We start from the raw sequence: 20,041 nt of genomic DNA on the forward strand, positions 1-20,041 counted from the left end.
GGTATCCAGTAGGTACCTGGCAAAGCCCTTTTCTCATCTGTCAGTGAGGACATTCAGATGGATGAGAAGCCCAGCACCTACTGAACAGAGGCTCTGTAGTGGTCAGGACAAATTGGTTGTAAGTGACAGAAACCAAATTCACATTAACTTCAGTAAAACTTGGACTGTTTGGCTCATGAAATCCAAGCACGAAGCTGAGCAACCAAGCCAAAGGAGGAGCACAAATACAGCTGGGCTCAGGAGTAGCTAGACCCAGAGACCTCAGTGCTGCCAGGACCTTATCCTTCTCGGGTGCTCATCTCTCTTTCTTCCTGAATCTTAGCTCCTTCCTTTTCCCCAGCTGACCAGCTTTTTCCAGAGGCTGCCAAGGGTTCCTGAGTTTGGCAGCTCATGGCTTAAGTCGCGGAGAGTGATTGGCGTCCCAAAATCCCAGGGCAGAGACTCACTGGCCCAGCTTGGGGCAGCTGCCCTCCCTGTGGCCAGGGAGGGACAGTGTGTAAGAACATGGGAAGTCTCCCAGGAATCACATGTATGGAGGGAGAGTGTAGGGCAGACAGAACAACATGTGTCTGCTATTTTCACAAAGGCCAGATTACTCCATGACATCTGGTCCCAAAGTCTGTGGATGGCACTAATATGTGGACGGTGACTGAGCTCAGAGCCTTGGCCACCACGTCTCAAATAAAGTCAGAGTCTGGTGGGAACTGTGGCACTACAGCCTTTAACCTCTTCTTCCTCACTTCATTACTGGTTCACTGATTAGAGGTTCCTCCACTGTAAACTGTTGATGGTGTCTTTAGAAAAACCTGCCACTTTCCTAACATGACCTGGACAGGCAAAAGAACCTGGCTGCAGACTCATGAGGTTGGATGAGTCAGCAGCGGGCTAGTACCCTCCCAGTTGGGGTAGAGAGAAACTGGAGCCAAGTCCTGGGATGGCACAGGCCTGACCTGGCTAGACCTCCTCCAAAGGAAAATGACTAGGAGGCTCCTTGAATTAGACTGCAGGAGGACAGTTTACCTCGTGGAACAGGGCAGAAGACAGAGACTCCTACCTCTTTGGTGTCAGTGTCAAGAGGGTGGGAAATCTTGGGGAGGAACAAAGTTCAAGGTCAAGATTGCTGGTGCTGCTAACTAATCTGGAAACAAGGAAGTTCTGAGGAACTTCACCTTCCTGAAAAGCCCTGTAATGGAAGTCTAACAGAAAAGGATCTCAGTCCCCTCACTCTTCTGTCTCCAGCAGTATAGTTTTTTCATTTCCCCCTGTAATGTAAGCCCCAATCTGTATGGCTGGTGTAAGGACTCTGGGGCCCTCATTGTCTCCCATCACAGGGAAGGAGTCAACACAAGAGTTATTGACTGGATTTTCACACCAAGGTTTGCTGCTGGCCCTTTTCCACAATGGAGCCCTTCTTTGAGAAATAGGTTATAAGTACTGTGTACATAGACACACAGTCCTCTCCTTTTTTCTTGTCATGGATCCTACTTCTCTAGACCTGCTGTGTATAATTTATGATGCATAGTAGGTCTACTAGCCTATCAACCTCCATGACAACCCCTTCCCCGTCACTGACAGCCAGCAGGGTACTGGTGGAAAATGCTGCAGCAATCAGACCCGACTGAGCAGTGGAGAGCTTCACCTCTCCTTCTCCTCCCTCTGTCTTTATAGAAGAGAAGTGGTCCAGGGCTGCAGATGGTGATGCTGAATCCGTAGGTTGACACTCACACCCTTAACCTCCCTTTTTTTCAGGGATGTCACCTTTTTTGCTGGATGTCACCATGGGACTCTTTTTTCATTGGTGGGTTATCAGGGCCTCTGTTACTTTAAGCCCTGCAAGAGTTATGAGGCCATTGGATGAGGAAGGCCATGCAGTCATGTGGTGGGTGGTGTGGATGGGCTCTTCTGCCCTTTGATTCCTTAGAGAGAACCTCTTTCTAGAAGGTCTTGATTATACTTTGATGCTTGTTACATGAAAATGACTGCCCCACGTTGGTGCTTAGGGAACGTTGAGAATAAAAATAAGAACCAGGCCAATCTCTAGGGCACTCCATTGCTGGGCCTAAATGTGACAGTGGGTCAGGGTGTAGGGCCTCAGGATCATAGTCACACAGATTTCTCTTTGACCTGTCCTCATTTCTCTTCTCTATTGGTGTTATAAACACTTAATGCTCCTGCCCAAATCTAGATCAAGTCTGAGTTCCAGGGTCCTTCTGTGGTTTGTTAATGTGGGTATGTTTAGAAAGAATCAGATTTTAAAATAAACGTGTTGAGTTGGGTCTGGCTTATCTGTGCAGCCCTCCAATTGAGCCCTGCTTTCCTCTCTATTTGTTTGTAGAGCCACAGCTGATTCTAATGGTTCTTGTCATCCTCCCATCTTATGCCCCTAGTCAAATGCCAGCCACTACGTTCATCAGGAAACCTGAAGAAACACCAGAGCTTGTCTGCTCTCAGTCTCCCTAGTAATCAGCAGACCATATGGGCCATCCAAGCTCAGGCCTTGGGCCTGACCACTACTGTGATGCCAAAATGGACCGCCTAACAAGAAAAAGTGATTTGTTTTGGAGTTGAAAATATATTTTGTGCTTCAGGCTTGGCTAGCCATAGCAGCAACAGTCATTTGAGCACCCAAGATGTACAGGGCACTGTTGTGGAGTAAGCCATGGCCTTGGCCTCTAATGGGCTCCCACTGGAGTTCAGTAGCTCACCTGTGTGAAGAAGCTTGCTGTTTATCTCTTTACAGAGAGAGTGGTTATGAAGCAGAAGTTGGGGGGGAAAGTTCTATAAAAGCAGGGGTGAAATTGTGGAATTCTCATAGGCAGTTGTTTCCAGGCCTTAACCACTCGGAAGCCCTCTGGGTGAAGAGTTTCTGTCAAGGGTCATCAGCCAGGTTCAGGACAGAACCAAGAGACCATGTGGTTTGTGTGACATTCAGGATTGCATTGAATTGAGTGTGCCACCAATATGCAGCCCTTCTTTCAGACAACTTCAAAATGTATTTTGTTATTACCATCCTCCTTTTAATTTCTCATTTTCTATTTTGTTTTATTTTTTACATAAGTAATATACTATAAATATGTTCCAATTGTAAAAAGTTTAAACAGTTTAAAATACAAAGAATATAAAGTAAAAATCCCCTTCAGTTTCCTCAGGCCCCTCCGGCCATCCTTCTCCTTTTTGTAGGAAGTCTGGTATGTGTCACTCCAGATCTTTTAATTTGAAGCAAATATCAGACATCATATCATTTCATGAATATGTATGTGTGTATACAGACACACATAAATATATGGTTTTGCTTTGTTTTAGGCTCACATTATGCATTTTTCTACAACTTGAATTCTTCCTCTACTCATGTGGCTCAGAGGTCCTTTGCTGTCAGAACACATAGCTCTACCACATTCTTTTTACTGCTGCTTTCTAGTTCAGAGTTTTGTTTTTCTGGATTCCACATACAGTGAAATCATATGGTATTTGTCTTTCTCTAACTTATTTCTCTTAGCTTAATGTCCTCAAGGCCAATCCATGTTGTTGCAAATGGCAATTCCATTCCTTTTTTATGGCTGAGTAGTATTCCATTGTATTTATATATACCATGTCTTCTTGGTCCATTCATCTATCAATGGACTCTTGGGTTGTTTTCATATCTTGGCTATTGTAAATAACGCTGCAATGAACATGGAGGTGCAGATATCTTTTTGAATTAGTGCTTTCATTTTCTTCAGATAAATACCCAGAAGTGGAGCTGCTGGATCAAATGGTAGTTCTATTTTTAATTTTTTGAGGAAACTTTGTACCATTTTCCATAGTGGCTGCACAATGTACATTCCCACCAATAATTCCCTTTTCTCCATGTCCTCGCCAACACTTGTTATTTCTTGTCTTTTTGATAATAGCTATTCTGACGAGTGTGAGGTGATATTTTATTGTGGTTTTGATTTGCATTTCCCCGATGATTAGTGATGTTCAGCATCTTTACATGTGCATGTTGGCCATCTGTATGCCTTCTTTGGAAAAATGTCTGTTCAGAGCCTCTGCCCATTTTTTAATTGGGTAGTTTGTTTTTTTGTTGTTGAGTTGTATGAGTTCTTTATATATTTTGGGTATTAGTTCCTTATCAGATATATGATTTGGAAATATCTTCTCCAACTTGGCAGGTTGCCTTTTCATTTTGTTGATGATTTCCTTTGCTGTGCAGAAGCTTTTTAGTTTGACGTAGTCCTATTTGTTTATTTTTGCTCTTGTTGCCTTTGCCAAAGAATCGTTGCCAAGACCAATGTCAAAGAGCATACCGCCTAAGTTTTCTTCTAGGAGTTTTATGGTTTCAGGTCTTACATTCAAGTCTTTAATCTATTTGGAGTTAATTTTTATGTTTGGTGTAAGATAGTGGTCTAGTTTCACTCTTTTGTGCATGGCTGTCCAGTTTTCCCAACACCATTTATTGAAGAGATTGTCCTTTAACCATTGTATATTCTTGCCTCCTTTGTTGTAAAAAAATAGTCTTATTATCCTTTAGTTTGACGAAAAAAGTTGTGTTTACCTCCTTCACACCCTATTTTTTAAATAATTGTAATAATCCTGTTATACCAGCGTTTTTTCTCATAGTGGAATCATAAGCATCCTGCCTGTGTTCTTTGGGAACATCATTTTACTTTTTATTATTTTATTATTTTTATTTTTTATTGAGATCTCATCAGTTTATAAGATTATATAAATTTCAGGCATACATCATTATATTGCAACTTCTGTATTGGCTACACCATGTTCACCATCAGAAGTCTAGTTGCCTTCTGTCACTGTACAAATGTGCCCCTTTACCCCTTTTAGCCCTCTTTCCACTCCCCTTCCCTTCTGGTAACCACCAGTCTATTCTCTGTGTCTGTGTGTTTATTTGTTGTTGTTTTATCTTCCACATATGAGTGAGATCATACAGTACTTGTCTTTTCTGTCTGATTTATTTTGCTTAGCATAATACCCTCAAGGTCCATCCATGTTGTTGAAAATAGCAAGATTTCATCTTTTTGTGGCTGAGTAGCATTCCTTTGTATGTATATACACCACATCTTCTTTATTCATTCATCTGTTGATGGACACTTAGGTTGTTTCCAAGTCTTGGCTATTGTGAATAATGCTGCAGTAAACACGGAAGTGCATAAACCTTTTCAAATTAGTGTTTTCATATTCTTCGAATAAATACCGAGAAGTGGACTAGCTGCATCATAAGATAATTCTCTTTTTAATTTTTTGAGGGATCTCCAAACTGTTTTTCTTAGTGGCTGCACCAGTTTACATTCCCACCAGCAATATACAGGGTTCCCTTTTCTCCATGTCCTCTCCAACACTTGTTATTTCTTGTCTTTTTAATAGTAGCCATTCTGATGGGTGTGAGGTGATGGCTCATTGAGATTCTGATTTGCATTTCCCAAGTAATTAGTGATGTTGAACATCTTTTCATGTGCCTATTGGCCATCTGTATATCTTCTTTGGAAAAATGTCTGTTCAGATCCTCTGCTTGTTTTTTAACTAGGTTGTTTTTTGTTGTTGTTGTTGAGTTGTATGAGTTCTTTATATATTTTGCATATCAACCCCTTATCAAATATATGATTTGGAAATATCTTCTCCCAATTGGTACGTTGTCTTCTAGTTTTGTTGATGGTTTCTTTTGCCATGCAGAAGCTTTGTAGTCCCATTTATTTTTTCTTTTGTTTCCCTTGCCTGAGGAGACATATCCAAAAAGATGCCAAGATCAATGTCAAAGAGCACACTGCCTATGTTTTCCTCTAGGAGTTTTATGGTTTCAGGTCTTACATTCAAGTCTTTAATCCATTTTGAGTTAATTTTTGTATATGGTATACGATAGTGGTCTACTTTCATTCTTTTGCATGTGGCTGACCAGCTTTGGGAACATCATTTTACATGACTGTGTAATATTCCCTTAAGTAGATGGAGCATCATTTATTTAACATGTTTTTGGTCTTGACCCCTTGAAGGCATGTCCTTCTTTCCCTGTTAACCCATTTTGGTTCAATCATACACGAAGTTGGCTAAACTGCTTTTGAATTTATATTTTCTATCTGTACCATCTCTTTGAGGTAATGGTATGCCAGTTGCTTTGTGAAATGGAACTTCTTTCTATTTGCCTTAAACTGTACTCATTGAAGTTTCACATAGGCCTCTTGGTCTTATTATCCTTTAGTTTGATGAACACAGTTGTGTTTACCTTCCTCTCCCTGGACTTATAGCTTTAGTTCTGGGCCTTATAGGCAGGTGCTCCTGTGGATGGTAGGCCCGGCAAGTGTGCTCCTGCCCCCTCACTGATGTGACTCTCAGCCTTCTGGTCTGAGTATAGCATTCACGTGGAGGTTTCCCCGGGTGCAAGGTGGGATGTTTGTTGGAGAGAGCACAAGATTTCTTTGCTTCTCTTTTTTTTCCTTCCCAAGCACATCTATTTCCCCTCCCCTTGGGTGGGCTGGGGTGCTCTGTTGGCTGGGTCTTGGGAACTGGCTGCCTCAGACTTTCACCTGCCCCAGCCTATGTGTCTCCTCTTCCTGACTTCTGTTGACCTCCCGTTCCCACTCTACTGGTCCCTCCCTCACAGTGCTGTCACTGCGCTACTGCTCCTGGCTTCCCCTCACAGAGTGAGTTTGTGTGACCTTCGCACTGCATTCATGCTTTGGGACTTAGTTGCTATAATGATGTCAGTGGCACAGGTTAGCAGATGGCAGCAGCCGCAATGAGACCTGACATGTTCTAATGATTCCCTTCTTCCCATCCTTGCAGGCTGAGCCGATGGAGGGGCAGGGATTTCCTTGAGGCATTTTAGGAGGGGGATGAGGGAAATCGGGGGGCCCCCAGGTGCCGATGAGGCCTGTGACCTTTGCTGCTATAATATCAGTGTTTCACAAGCAGGGCGGTTCGGGAGCCCACTTGCAGCCCATCAAAAATTGATTTAATTGCAATTTTTCCTCCAATTAGGAGCACTGGAGCCTGACTAATTGGAGTAATAGAGAGTAATAAGGCTCAGATAAAAAGCCTTCCTCGGCAGCCTTTGTATCTCGTGTCAGTGCCTGTCAGAGGTCAGAGAGCTTGCATATTCTATTAGGCAGCCCGGCCTTCATTTGTACAAATTAGTTTACCCAACAGTAATTAAAATGCCAATGCGGGTTGAAGAGAACTGAATACACTTGATGGGCATGTTGGTGAATGATGTGACAGCTCTGGTGGCCTCCGTTGCCAAAGTGTGTCAGCCCCGGCTCAGAGGCGGCCGGGGCCTGGGCCAGCTGGGCGGCTCTAGGCCAGCCACGGGGCACAGCTGCTGAGCACGCCACTTCTGCTGCCCCTCCTCAGAGCCACCCGGTCGCTCCTTTTTTCTTCCAGGTGGAGTTATTTGTTCATTTGTCCATTCATTCATTCACCAAGCATCTGAGTTTTCAGTGTGTGTCAGGCATTATACTGGGTGCTGGGAGAGAACCTTCAGGGCAGAAACCAGGGCAAGGGGTGGTGAAATCACTTGAGCTCTGGAATCAAGACTGACTGGGTTCAGATTCCAGTCCTACTAGTTGCTACTTGTGTGAGGTAGGGCAAGTTCCATTACCTCTCTGTGCCTCAGTTTCCTCATCTATAAAATAGGAAAAGTGATACCTATTGCATAGAGTTACAAACATTAGATGGGATAATGCTTGTGAAACATGTGCTTAGAACCTGGCACACAGTAGGTGCTCAATAAATTACTAGCATAATTAAGAGGGCCTAACCTAAGGCAGAGGCAGCAAGAATCCACCTTCTTTTCACCCTGCCCACACCCAGCTGATTTCCCTTCTTATCTTCCTCTTCTCTTTTCTGTATCTTGTTATTTTCTTTTCCTCAACTTAAGTATCAGAGCCCTAATTCTCCTCATGTCTCTTTCTGATATGAGGATTCCTATTTCTACTTCTTGGGCCTGAGGATGATCTCTGTGATGCCAGGTTTACCTAAGCTGGGGCCAGGAGGCCAGTAAGGTAGGTTAGGGATCTGGGCAAGGTCTGGGACTAGATGAGAAATCATAGAAGGCTGGTTTCTGGTAGGGCTTTCTGGTCCAAAAAGTGTAGAATTTATGGAGTCAGAGTGACTTTCAGACCTTCAAGCTGAGAGAGTGTCTGCACTTGTTCAAGAGCATGTGTGTGTGTGTGTGTGTGTGTGTGTGTGTGTTGATGTTAATTTTTAGGTACTGTTGGTAAACTTCTCATCTATTACCTGGTTGTGGTACTTATGAGGGATTTCACTGCCCCAACAATGTATGACTATGTCATGTGTCTTTCAAGTCTGAGTCTGGTGATTTGGGAATTATTCCATTAAGAAGCAGAGGGACCCCCCTTCACAGCCCATATGACTTGGTTGGGCTTTGTTGGCTGTGAGCTCTGGAGGGTTCTTTCAGTTCAAGTCTATGGATTTGTACTGAGTGCCTCTTTTGGGTCAGGCACTGTGCTGGGCACTGAAGTACACAGGAACCACTAGACAGTTCATGAGCTCACAGGAAGGATGAGAAGATAACCCCAAAAATACCATTTGTCCCATGAGGGTGAGACCAAAGTGTGGTAGGGACCCAGAGGAAGGATGGCCAAGCTACCTAAGGAGCCAGGAGCTCTTGCTTCTGCCTGTTCAGCACAGGTTTGCTATCCCTGTCCCTGGGATATTCCTGAGGGAAGAGATGGGACTGAGGGTAAAAGCCATTTGAATCTTCTTTCCTTTCTGAGGAGAGCTGGCTTTTTCAGTAACTTCAAACCCTAACTTGAGATTATAGCAAAGACCTCTTAATGGGAAAGATTCTTTGAGTAGACCCTAAGGAGGAGCCATAGAAGGAATGGTACATGTGTTCCTTTAGTTCATCTCTAAGTATTTATTGAGAATCTTTGGCATACTTAGCATAGGACCCAGCACAGCGAGGGATGTGGAGAGAATTTATTTGAAGATATCAGGCTGATGCAAATGGAGCACAATGGCATTATATTCAGGCTAAATTGCCTGGTGGAGGTTAGAGAGAGTGAGGGTGGTGAGGCTGCCTGTGATGTGCAGATCCCACCTTACTAGCCCTTTTTCAGAGCACTTGATCTGGCAAGTCTCCAGGGAGGGGTACAAGTATGTGAGCAACAGGTCCCGTGTGCAGCTGCAGCATTTCAGGTAAATTCATGGAGGCTTGGCTGTCACTTTATTTTCCCTGTCTGTACAATGGGAACAGTAATTTCTATCTCCTGGACTTATTGTGGGATGTGAAGCATCCTTTGAGTGTCCCAGAACTATGAATTTCTTCTCTTCTCTGCTCCATGTGTCCGTCCTACACTCTGGCAAGACTGCACTTGGGAGCCCCCTTTTAATCTTCTGACTTTGAATGTGGCCAGTCTGTGGCTTTTGCATCCTAAAGTCTGTGGGAATTGGGAGGTAGGGTAGGGAGCAAGTATGGCCGAAAGCAGGGGGAAGTAGTTTGAGGTGTGCAGGGCTATGTCTGCAGCCAGCCTCGCCCCCAAGAGTCCTGGGCAGTCCTCATGGTTTGGGTGTGGGTCCTGGTGAGTGTCCCCAGCAAGACTTGGTTCCAAATCTGCTTGGCTGTGGCTTGCGGGGTTTTTTTTACTGAGTGTTAAATTTGATTAAACTGTTAGGTCCTCGTAAGTGTCGAGGGGACTCTCTACTTTCCCTCCTTCTCTTCCTCCTTGCCTCACATGGTTAAGCAAGGGAAAAGTGCAGTTTTGGAAAGAAACATTCTTGGTGTCGTGTCCAGACAATTAAGAAAGACCTTCATGGGGTATGAAGGTGAGAGGTACTCCTCCTGGTGGCAGATGGACAGGGCCTGGGGCCAGTGGGCAGGAACAGAGAAGGACAGGAGTCCCAGGGGAAGGTGTTCCCATTCCCACCTCAGCCTGCTGAGAGGTTAGAGCTGTGGGAGTGGCAGGGATTCAGGTTCCAGGTGCCTCCCCCCCACCAACATTGACTTACCTTGATGCTAATTTAGGCCTGTGGCCAGTCAAAGGCCTGCCACAGTCTCCTTAAGAGATGTCTGTACTGGCGCCCCTCACCTGGCCCCCACTCCTCAAAAGTCTGGAGAGCCCAATTGCCTGCTCGAATGATTTCCAAGTGGCTATTATGTTTCCAACCCAAGGTAATTGGCTTTACCAGTTATTAATGGATTACCCTCAAGAGAAAAATGTCGAGGGGGAGGGAGGTGAGGACACCTCCTGGCTTTGTAGTTTCGGGCTTCAGTGTCCAGTGGCTCCTTCCCAGGCTGAGAGTCACTTGGGGCATGACAGAGTGGCTGTTTTGGCATGCTGCTCTAGTTTAGTGGCTGCTGGTACTCCTATGGGTTGAGAGGAAGCTGGGATGATGGAGCACGTCCCTCAAGGAAGTCTTGGCTTGAGGCATGGAAGCCCCAGGGGGGCTTATGTGGCTTTTTGTCAGCCTGGGATTGAAAAGCAGACACTTGCCCTGCAATTTTGATTGTAAATCAGTGGCTCCGCCAATGCCTGCCCTAACATCTCCTCCATGAGCAACTGGCAGGCCAGCTCCCCCGCAGCCAAAGCCACTGGCTTCTTTCTCTGTGGAAAGCCATCTCCCCACTGACATGCTTGCGATCAGAGAGCCACAGGTGCTGGGCAGGGTCAGGGCGGATGGGCTGCTACCCCCACGTTGCTAACATGTCATTAGTATGTCCAGTCCCCCTCCCCCCCATGCCAGACATGTAGGGACATGGCCCTTCCCTGCCCCAGGACTCCTGAGTGACACAACTGCTTTCAACTCTCTTGTTCACTGTTTAGGTTTTCAAGCCTAGGGTTCCTGCAGGCTTCCCACTGCCACCTGCCAAATCCTCTAACAAAGGAGTGGTCTGGAGTATAGGTTCAAGTTCTAGTCCTAGCACCACGGCCAACCTGGCTCATTGCACGGAACCTTCTCACTGGGCTTGTGCCTCCACTTAAAATGAAACTCTGCAGATTGTATATGTTGAACTTTTTAGGGGTTTAAGAGACACTCTGGGAAATATGGTCACAGTGTTCCTTCTCACCTGCCTCTTGGTAGTATCTGTCATTGTCCTCTAAACTCTGCCTGACTCCCCTTCTACTCTGAAGCAGCCCTGGCTGCCTGGCCCCTCACATTCCCTGCTCTCTCACCTCATCTACTAGCATTATGACCCATTTCATCTTTTCATGTTGTTACTCACCTTTCAGTTTCCCTTTCCTCAGTTGGGTGCCTTTATACCTGCTCTGTGCTTTTACCATATTCCCAGATTCCCCCAGCTCTTAAAACCTTCCATAATGCCCCCCCAGCCACCCTCACTTCTGAACCGTGGATTCCCAGGAGACCTTTTCTGTGCCATGGCATTGTGAACTTATCCTTCATACAACTGAAGCCCAACAGGCTTGCTGTCCCTTGGCCTCAGAGTTGTGCATCTGGAGATCCATTATTATGGGGGGCAGAGACCACACAACGGTCTGAGTAGCAAGTAGCAAGCTCAGTCGTTGTTAAACCCATGGGTCCTCTGGCCAAGCAGCCGTGGGAGGTCACAGCCCTCACCGTGCTTCCAGTTGTCTTCCCACAACTCCTCTGATGGCTGTCTCGGCTGCTTCCTTCATCCTGGCTTAACCCCACGATCCCCTGGAGAATGAACACGGTACTTACAATTTTGTAGCCATTTCCCACAAGTTCTGACAAGCCAGACCTGACTCTGCTCTCCTTTTGTTTGGCAGCTCTTTCGTGACAGGGACGGCTTGTTGTGGGCACTTCTCACCCCTAAGAATCTGGGACCTCAACAGGTAAGAGATTCCTGAGCCCACCATGGCTTCTTGGGGGGGTGGGGGGGGGGTGCTGGAGCAGCCAGGGTCGTAAAGCAAAGAGCTGGCTGAGCTGGCCCCTGCTTCAGTTGGCCACCGACTGGGCCAGGAGGAGGCTGGGACCCCCGGCCTGCAGCCCACTGACAGCCTCCACTGTGGGTCTTCTCACACGGAATCATTTGGGTTAGCTTGAGAAAACGGAAGTAATTTATAATAGGTAAATAATTTCCTGTGTAATTTATGATAACGACAATTTGGATTTATGATACTCTTTCTCTGAGGAGTGCCTATGTGGCTACATAAAACCCCATCTATCTTCACAGATAATTTTTCTAAAATAAAGAAATTTTGAAAGTGGCCTACAGATCCATACAAAGAATTATACAGAACAGTAAAAATACATCCAGATTTTACTCATAGTTCTCCTCGTTGGCAGGCTAAACACATTCCCATCTGATTATCTGCCATTCTGTTGTGTTTTTAAACTTTTTATTTTGAAATAATTATAGATTCATAGAAGTTATAAAAATAGGACAGGAGGGTACCTGTGTAACATATTACATTGGTACAATCCATAGACCTTTATTCAGATTGCACTTGTGTGTATGTGAGTGTGTGTAGTTCATTGCAATTTTATCCCATGTGTAGTCATGTAACTACTACCACAATCAAGATACAGAACTGTTTGTTCCACTAGCACAAAGATCCCTCTTGTACCCTTTTATTGTCGCACCCATCCTCCCCTCCACTTCCCTTCCTTCTTGTCCCTAACCCCTGGCAACCACATGTGTCTTCCTTGTCTATAATTTTGTCATTTTGAAAGTATTATATAAATTAAATAATACAGCATGTAACCTTTTGAGATTTTCTTTTTTTCCCTCTAACTCAGCATAATTCCCTTGAGACCCATAAAAGTTGTTGCATGTATCAATAGTGCTTTCTTTTTTATTGCCAGTAGCATTCCCTGGTACGGACATACCAAAGTTTCTTTCCCCATTGAACAGCATTCACCCATTGAAGGATATTTGAGTTGTTTTCAACTTTTTGACTATTGCAAATAAAGCTGTTATGAACATTTGTGTATAGGCTTTTGTGTGGACATAAGTTTTCATATCTCTGGGATAAATGCCCAGGAGTACGATTGCCAGGTCATTTGGTAAGTGTACGTTTAGTTTTCATTTTTCTATCTGCCAAACTATTTGAGTGTCTTTATTATTTTATATTCTGACCCCAATGAATCAGAGATCTACTTTCTTCGCATCCTCAACAGCATTTGGGATTGTTGCTATTTTTTATTTTAGCTATTCTAATAGGTGTGGTATCTCATCATGGTTTTAATTTGAATTTCCCCAGGAGCTAACAATATTAAACATATTTTCATGTGCTTATTTGCCTTCTGTATATTCTCTTTGGTGAAATATCTGCTTATGTATTTTGCCCATTTTCTTATTGGATTGTTTGCTTTTTCACTGTTGAGTTTTGAGAGTTCTTTGTATATTCCAGATGGTAATCTTTTGTCAGATATGTGGTTGGCAAATATCTTCTCTAAGTCTATAGCTTGTCTTTTTATCCCCTTAAGAGGGTCTTCTACAGAGCAAAAGCTTTAAATTTCGATGAAGTCCAAATTATGGACTTTTTCTTTTATCGATTGTGCTTTTGGCATCAAGGCTAAGAACGCTTCACCTGGCCCTAGGCCCCAACATTCTGGTTTTCAATGCCATAATTTACAGGAGTGGTGAGGATATGCTCTTCTTGTCTGTCTCCTGCCTCAGTTGCTCCAGCTTGTCTTTTCTTTCCATCTCCCCTGGAAAGTATTAGCCATATCTTTTTTCCTGAAAAATCCACTGTATTGTCAATCTTTCTAAAAGATTTTTTTTATAACACATGGAATGTTTTAATTAAATATGGTTTCCTCTACAACATTGTCTTGATGGTCATCCAACCACAGGGATAGGAAACTGGCAACTTCCCCAACCACATCACATCTTTGGATAGCTTGGAGAGCTAGAATGCCTACCCTTCATTGAGAGTTGAGCTGCTTCCTGGAGCTGTGATCCTGGACAAGAAGGAAAGGACTTCAAATATCTGAAAACTTGGTTCTGCTCCTCCAGAGTCTTCTCTTTTCCAGACCAAAAGTCTGAGGCCCTTCAACTATTGCTTATAAGCATAGTAGATCAGTTAGGGTGCTTCTGGCTATAAGTAATGAAGATCTAATTCAAAGTGGTTCAAACAATAAAGGGATTATTATTGTGTTAAATGACAAGGAGTCCAGAAATTGGACGACTGGCTGGTTCCAGGATTGAGGGGTTCAGTAGCTCAATGAGACCACAAGGGTCCATCTGCTCCGTAGCTTTCTGCTTTGCACCCCAGTCAAGATGGCTTTTGCCCGTGTCCTCAGGCTTGTTTACACAAGCTCTACCAACTCATAAAGGCAACATCCAAAGGGAAGAAGGAAGAGTGAGGACGTGTCCCTGCCTGGGGTCTGTTTTTAAGATGGGGAAGCCTTTCATAGGAGCTCCCAAGCAGACTTCTCATATTCAGTGAGCCAAAAGTGTTCTCCAGTACTCACCCTAAACCAAACTCTGACAAGGGAAATGAATGACTAGTCAAGATTCACCTTCCAGGCCTGGGGAAGAGCCCAGTTTTCCCCATATGCTCAGTGGCAGTGGGGGAGAGGTGGGGTGGGCACAGAATCCAGTTTTGGTCAGCAAGAAAGAAAGAGAGGAATAACTGGATGGATGACTTACAGTGTTGGTCTCACACCGGTTTCAGGACTGTTCTCACCTGGAAGTTTCTCTAATTTATCTGGGTTTATCCCTCTTGAAATGGGGCGTTCATAACTGAGTACTGTACACACTGGGTGTGGGCTGATGAGGGGCAGGTGCTTTCACCTCCCTTATTCTAGATCTTCTGCTTTTGTTAATGTAGCTGATCTTCACATCACAGTTGCCAGCACAACTAAAACTTCCAAGGGCTCCTTTGTTCTTTAGCCCCTGGAATGTTGGAGCTCCTGCAATACGTGAAAGTTGTTCCCATGGCTCACTCTGCCAAACTCCTGCCATCAGCAACTTCTTCCTTCTCAATGGGACTGGGGCAGAAGGAGCCCCTCCTCTAGTGTGTGACTTGGAGGCTGTGAGGAGCTACAGAGGGAGCACAGACCGTGTGGTCAGACAGACCTGGGCTCTAGATCTGACTCTGCCGCTTATTAGCTCTGTGATCTGGGGGGGACCTCTCTGGGCCTCAGTTTCCACATTTGTAAATGGAATTTAATTATCCCTACCTAAGAGAACTAGTATGAAAAAAAATATTTTGAAAAAGTATCCCCACAGTGCCTGTCACCTTGAGGGCATTCAACCACTGTAAGCTGTCTCCTTCCTCTCTTCCTCCTCCCCACAGCTTCCACGTTAGTACCTTGGAGTTTGTGGAGGCTTAGCCTTTTAATTCTCCAAAATAGCTGTGGCCTTGTGACCAGTAGCAGGGGAAGAGAACCTGCTGACTTCATGGCACAGAGAAAGCTCTTGATAGTAAGGCTGCAGGTCACAAAGATGGGAACTTCTGCTGAAAGTCAGCTTTATTTAGTCATGTAGCTGGACCTTGTGCTTGGCATCATCACTGGCCTGGGTTGAGGATGGCAGACAAGCCTGCGGGGGAGGGCCGGGTGCACCACTGTGGCCCAGCTTTGTCTCGAAGGTTGGGTAACCTTTGAGTGGCCTCTTCTACCTGTGGTTGCCCTGGTGGGCACAGATTTATGGTCAGGATGGAGTTCTAAGGGACCAACTCCTCGAATGGCATTCTCTTATGAAACCCCAAACACTGAGTCTTCATAGAACCTAGAAAGAAGCAAAAGGAGAATGGACACAAGACAGCTAGGGCCTTGGTTCTCATTGGAGCCAGACAAGAAACAGCTACTGCGCCCCCTGGCCAGCCTGTGGCAGGGCTGTGCTGGGCATCCCTTGGCATTGCCTTCTTTCTAGCCCCTGGATTCGCCTCCTCACCACTGAGAGGAGCCAGGCCTTGTTTAACCATCTCTCCTGTCCTGAGGGAAGCTTGGAGGACTGAGTGGTGCAGGGATTGAGGGAAAGATGCCCTGGCGGGGACATCCGCTTTTGGTGGGAGGAAACGGGTAGACAGGACAACTGTCTGTAGCTGTCTTTCCCAGAGAAGCCCAAGCAGATAATAAAGCCATGTAGAAAATAGGATTAAGGTAATGAACAGGCAGGACAGAGTTTGATCTTTCAATAATGCCAAAGCCTGACTGACAAGCCAATCTGGAAGGTGGAGCAACATCGCCGGCAGGACTTGGTGGCGGGCGGTGTGCAGTGCTGGGTGGATTCTTTGCTTTTAACCTGTCACCGCTGAAACCTGAGGAGCGCCAGGGTTCTGTCTTTTATGTGTGTGCTCTGTCTTGGGGGGAGGAATACTGGAGGGGCAGTTTTGCTCTGAGCATCACCCCTCCAGGGGCTGCCCTCAGGATGATGGTGGGGGCTGGGACACACCTCCTGGGTTATAGGTGCCCTGCTGGGCACCAGCACTCCCTCATCCCTTTGTTGTCCCTTTGCCATCCTTAGACAGCCTAGGCTACTTCTCACAATGCCTGAGGACGTCTTTCAAGGTCACCATGGCGCCTTCAGCCCTTTGTTCTATCAAGACCCCGACACTCTTTTCTGCCTATGGGCTAGGGAAGGGGAGGTGCTGGCTGAAGCACATGGGTCAGAATGCAGTCATGGGCACACAGCCACTGCCTAGATGGCAAGGAGCTTTGTTGCCCCCCTCACCCTTCCTCCTTTTTCCCTTTCTTCTTTCTCCTGGAGCTGGAGACTGTGGGCTGGGCCCAAAGACAGGAATTTCTAACCTGTCTAAACCAGGCAGAGAGAAAGATGGAGTACTTCATCCAAGCTCGAGGTGCCAGAGTGTTCTTGCTTCTGAGGGCAGAAGGTCTTCAGGCCCAGTCCTAAGGGCTCCCATCTTGACAGACTGTGCCGACAGCCACCCACTGAAGTATCCTTAGCTAGGCCCTGTGGTCTCATCAGATCCTGAGGAACTGTGCCAGAGCCATCCTGTTCCTGAACCTGGGGTCTGGAGGAATCAAGGCCCATCTGTCTTCTCTGTCTGCATGTGAGCAGGGCTCTCAACTAGGCCCCAGGGAAGGTGTTGTCTGTGTGGGACATACCTCCTGGTTGCCTGAAGGCCAAAGGGTCTGAGTGGCCTGACATCACACACCCTCTCCATGGGCTTACTCTTGCTGTGGGTTTTACCTTTTTTGCCAAGGGGCATTTGAGCTGGATCTAGCATTGGTGCCCTGATAGCAAGGCGCAACAGGTGCCCTGGTGACAAGGGGCAGGTGGGCATCAGGATGGAGAGGCCTGTAATCCCAGACCTGGAGGTGTCACAGTGGGCCCAGCCACATTCCTAAACCAGCCTGGGGACTGTCAGATAGGAGTGGGCTTTGGTGACCTGGCTATTCCTAGGGCATTGAGGGCTCAAGTCCTCAGCTAGGCACTACACTGCCCTGTATGTGTGATCATATGCATGGCTCCTGCACACACACCTGATCGCCCCTTCCTCTTCAAGCCAGGTCATTCCTGGCTCCCATCACCCCTCCATTTCTACGCTCCAGCCCCTAAGTCTCCTCCTTCTCCATGAAGGCAGGGGAAGATAGACTTCTCACACATTCTGACAGCCATCCTGTATTGTTTCCCCTCTGAGCCTTTGCTCCAGCTGACTCGCACCTGAAATACCCCCTCTCTGCCTACTGAAACCCTACTCACTCTTCAGCATAAATAGCACCTACATCGCAAAGCCCTCCCTGATCCTGACCCCTGTGGCTGGAGTTGGTGACCCTTAGAGCACTCATAGGGCCACCTTGTCAACCACCATGTGGCTTGGTATAGCTTCCCTGCAGGTGAGGAACTTATCTTGGGACCCTGGATTGAACACAGGAGATGCATATCAGGGCATCCAGTGGCATTTGGAATGGTAAGAGGCGCCTAGCTGCAGCCCTTTCTAACCATCTGCAGGAGGAACCAGTGTCCTGAAGGCAGGCTCGGCCGCTCGGAGGGCACCATTAGTGCCCATCCTGCTCAGGTGTGGCTTTGTCTCTGCCCCTGGCCCTCCGCCTCCACCCCAGGCAGGGGGCCTGGCCCTCAGTCAGGGTGATTACGGGAATTGCCCCTCTTTAAAAGTACCTGCCTTCTCCTTTGAAAGTATTACTGACAGCTTTTTTCATTTTCTTTTTTCTTTACCTCTTTAAGGAACCCTGTAATTTCTTTCTTTTTCTTTCTTTCTCCCCACCTCTTTCCTTTTTCTTTCTTGTCCCCTCTGTCCCCCTGAACTCTTTGAAATTGGCTCTCTGCCTGCTGACACCAAACTGATACTTTGCGTTTCACTTCTCCTTATCCCTTTATGGCAACAGATGTTGAAATTTTGTATCCTTTTATCTGCCCGGCTGCCCCTTCCTGTAATTATGGTCCTCTTGTTAGCAGTACAAAGTGGGCTGCCGGGCTGCCTGGCCTTTGAGCCATTGTGTCTGAACACGTGTGCGCGGGCAGGCGCTGGGGGGCTGTGCGCGCGTGCACACACACACACACACACACACACACACACACCGCATGTGAGAGGCTGTGTGCTTGGGAAGGTCCTTCCTGCTCACCTTATGGGGCTGGGGCAGGCGAAGCTTCCATGGGCTCGTCCTGTCTCCACCACTCTGTGGTTACATCTAAGACCTATCTGCCTCCTTGAGTCTCTTGCCCTCCCCACCACAGGGCTGGACTAGGACAACCTCTCCCTGCTTAAAAGCCTCATGGCTGTCTGCCACTTGTGGAGTTCATGCCAGCTGAGTAGTGTACACCTGAAGGCCCACCACGGTCTGGAACCAGATCCCGCCAGCTTGTTCCCCTCACATACCGAAGCCTCCAGCCAAACCAGGTGCTCTAGCTCTGCACCTTTGTTGTTGCTGGTCCTTCACCTGGGCCATCCCCCCTCTCCTGTCATTGCCTGCCACCTCCTGTCACTCACTGAAGAATCACTTAATACCCACAGCCAGAAATGTTCTCTTACCTGTCCTCTTATAAAATTTTCTTTCATCTCTCCTGATACCCACTGAGTCACCCCTTCTATTATTAGTTGGATACATGACAGACTTCTCTCCCTCACTGGGTTGAACACTTCTTGAGGACAGGGGCAATGTCTCCTTCAAAGTCACACCTCACATCTCCCTGCAGTTTCTGTTATGCACAATGCCTTGTATACAGAAGGTGCTCAATAAATGGCCATTGATCAAAGAAAGGAAGAGAGGGAAGGAGGGGGTAGAAAGAAGGAAGGTAGAAAAAACATCCCATTCTCTTAGCGACCAATATTGGGCCTAGCTTATACCTTCAGGCCATCTGTCCCCTGGGAGCAGAGAAGAAGGGTGAACTGTTTGTCACCCTTCTTTCCCCCTCTAGAAAAGCCACTGTTGCACTTTGTGTGACCCCAAAGAGGGCCAGATAGGGTGTCCTCACACCCAAACAGATGCAGGAATGAGCACTCAAAGGATCTCCAGGGAACATCATCAGGAACCCAGTATGGAAACAGTGGCTGTACAATGGTGTGGCGGCCATGGGCATTTGTGGATGTGAGCTGGCAGGTGGGAGCCAGGGGTATCATATCTCAGCGCACTTTAGCACAGGAAGACTTTCTATGAACTGTGGCTTGTGAGCTCAGGCAGGGGAGACGTTTGGAGGCTGGGAGGGGAGGACTCAGGGGAAGGAGAGAGGGAGTGAAGCAGGGCACCAGGCTTCCAGGTTCTGCAGGGCCCAGGCTGGGGGGTTGGCGGGGGAAAAGGGGGCTTGCCGGGGACTACTTTTCTGTGCCTGACTCTAGCCTGGCACTCAGGGCCTCTCCCAGATGGGACATCTGGGTCTTCAGGGCCAGCACCTACCTCCAGTTAGCCAGTGCCTTATTTAAATTTCCTCCTCCCTGTCAGGAAGTTCCTCTCTAAACTTCCTCTTCCCTCCCGCATCAGTGGAATAGCCTGTGCCTGGGCAGCAGGGTGGGTTGGGCCAGGCAGACCTGATTCCCTCACCTGATCCCCTCCTCAAGGGTCCCTGGGATGAGGCTGCACTCTGCTGGCTTTTTCTGCCCAGGTACTCTGGGGGCTCCCAAAGGGAGGCTACACACAGCCAGGCTGCAGGAACAGGTCTCCTTTAGGCTGCTCTCTCAGCCTGAGTTGCATTCATCAGGCTCACAGGGGCGGCCCCATCTGTCTTTATCTTTCC

General features: G+C 46.8%; 1 protein-coding gene across 7 annotated transcripts in view; it reads left to right on the forward strand.

Moving 5' to 3' along the window:
• The window catches only part of FBXW4 (F-box and WD repeat domain containing 4), an 84,537-nt gene that overhangs the window by 53,761 nt on the left and 10,735 nt on the right, over positions 1-20,041 (forward strand). For all 7 annotated transcript variants that reach the window (XR_011522438.1, XR_011522450.1, XR_011522444.1 and 4 more), the window contains one exon: positions 11,703-11,768. Coding sequence is in view for 4 of the 7 variants with exons in the window: in XM_070558471.1 (XP_070414572.1) it covers positions 11,703-11,768 (66 nt within the window). In the remaining 3 variants the exon portion in view is untranslated. The remainder of the gene's footprint in view (positions 1-11,702; positions 11,769-20,041) is intronic.

Source organism: Equus przewalskii, chromosome 1 (genome assembly GCF_037783145.1).
Source record: "Equus przewalskii isolate Varuska chromosome 1, EquPr2, whole genome shotgun sequence".
In the NCBI taxonomy this organism is placed as follows: Eukaryota; Metazoa; Chordata; class Mammalia; order Perissodactyla; family Equidae; genus Equus; species Equus przewalskii.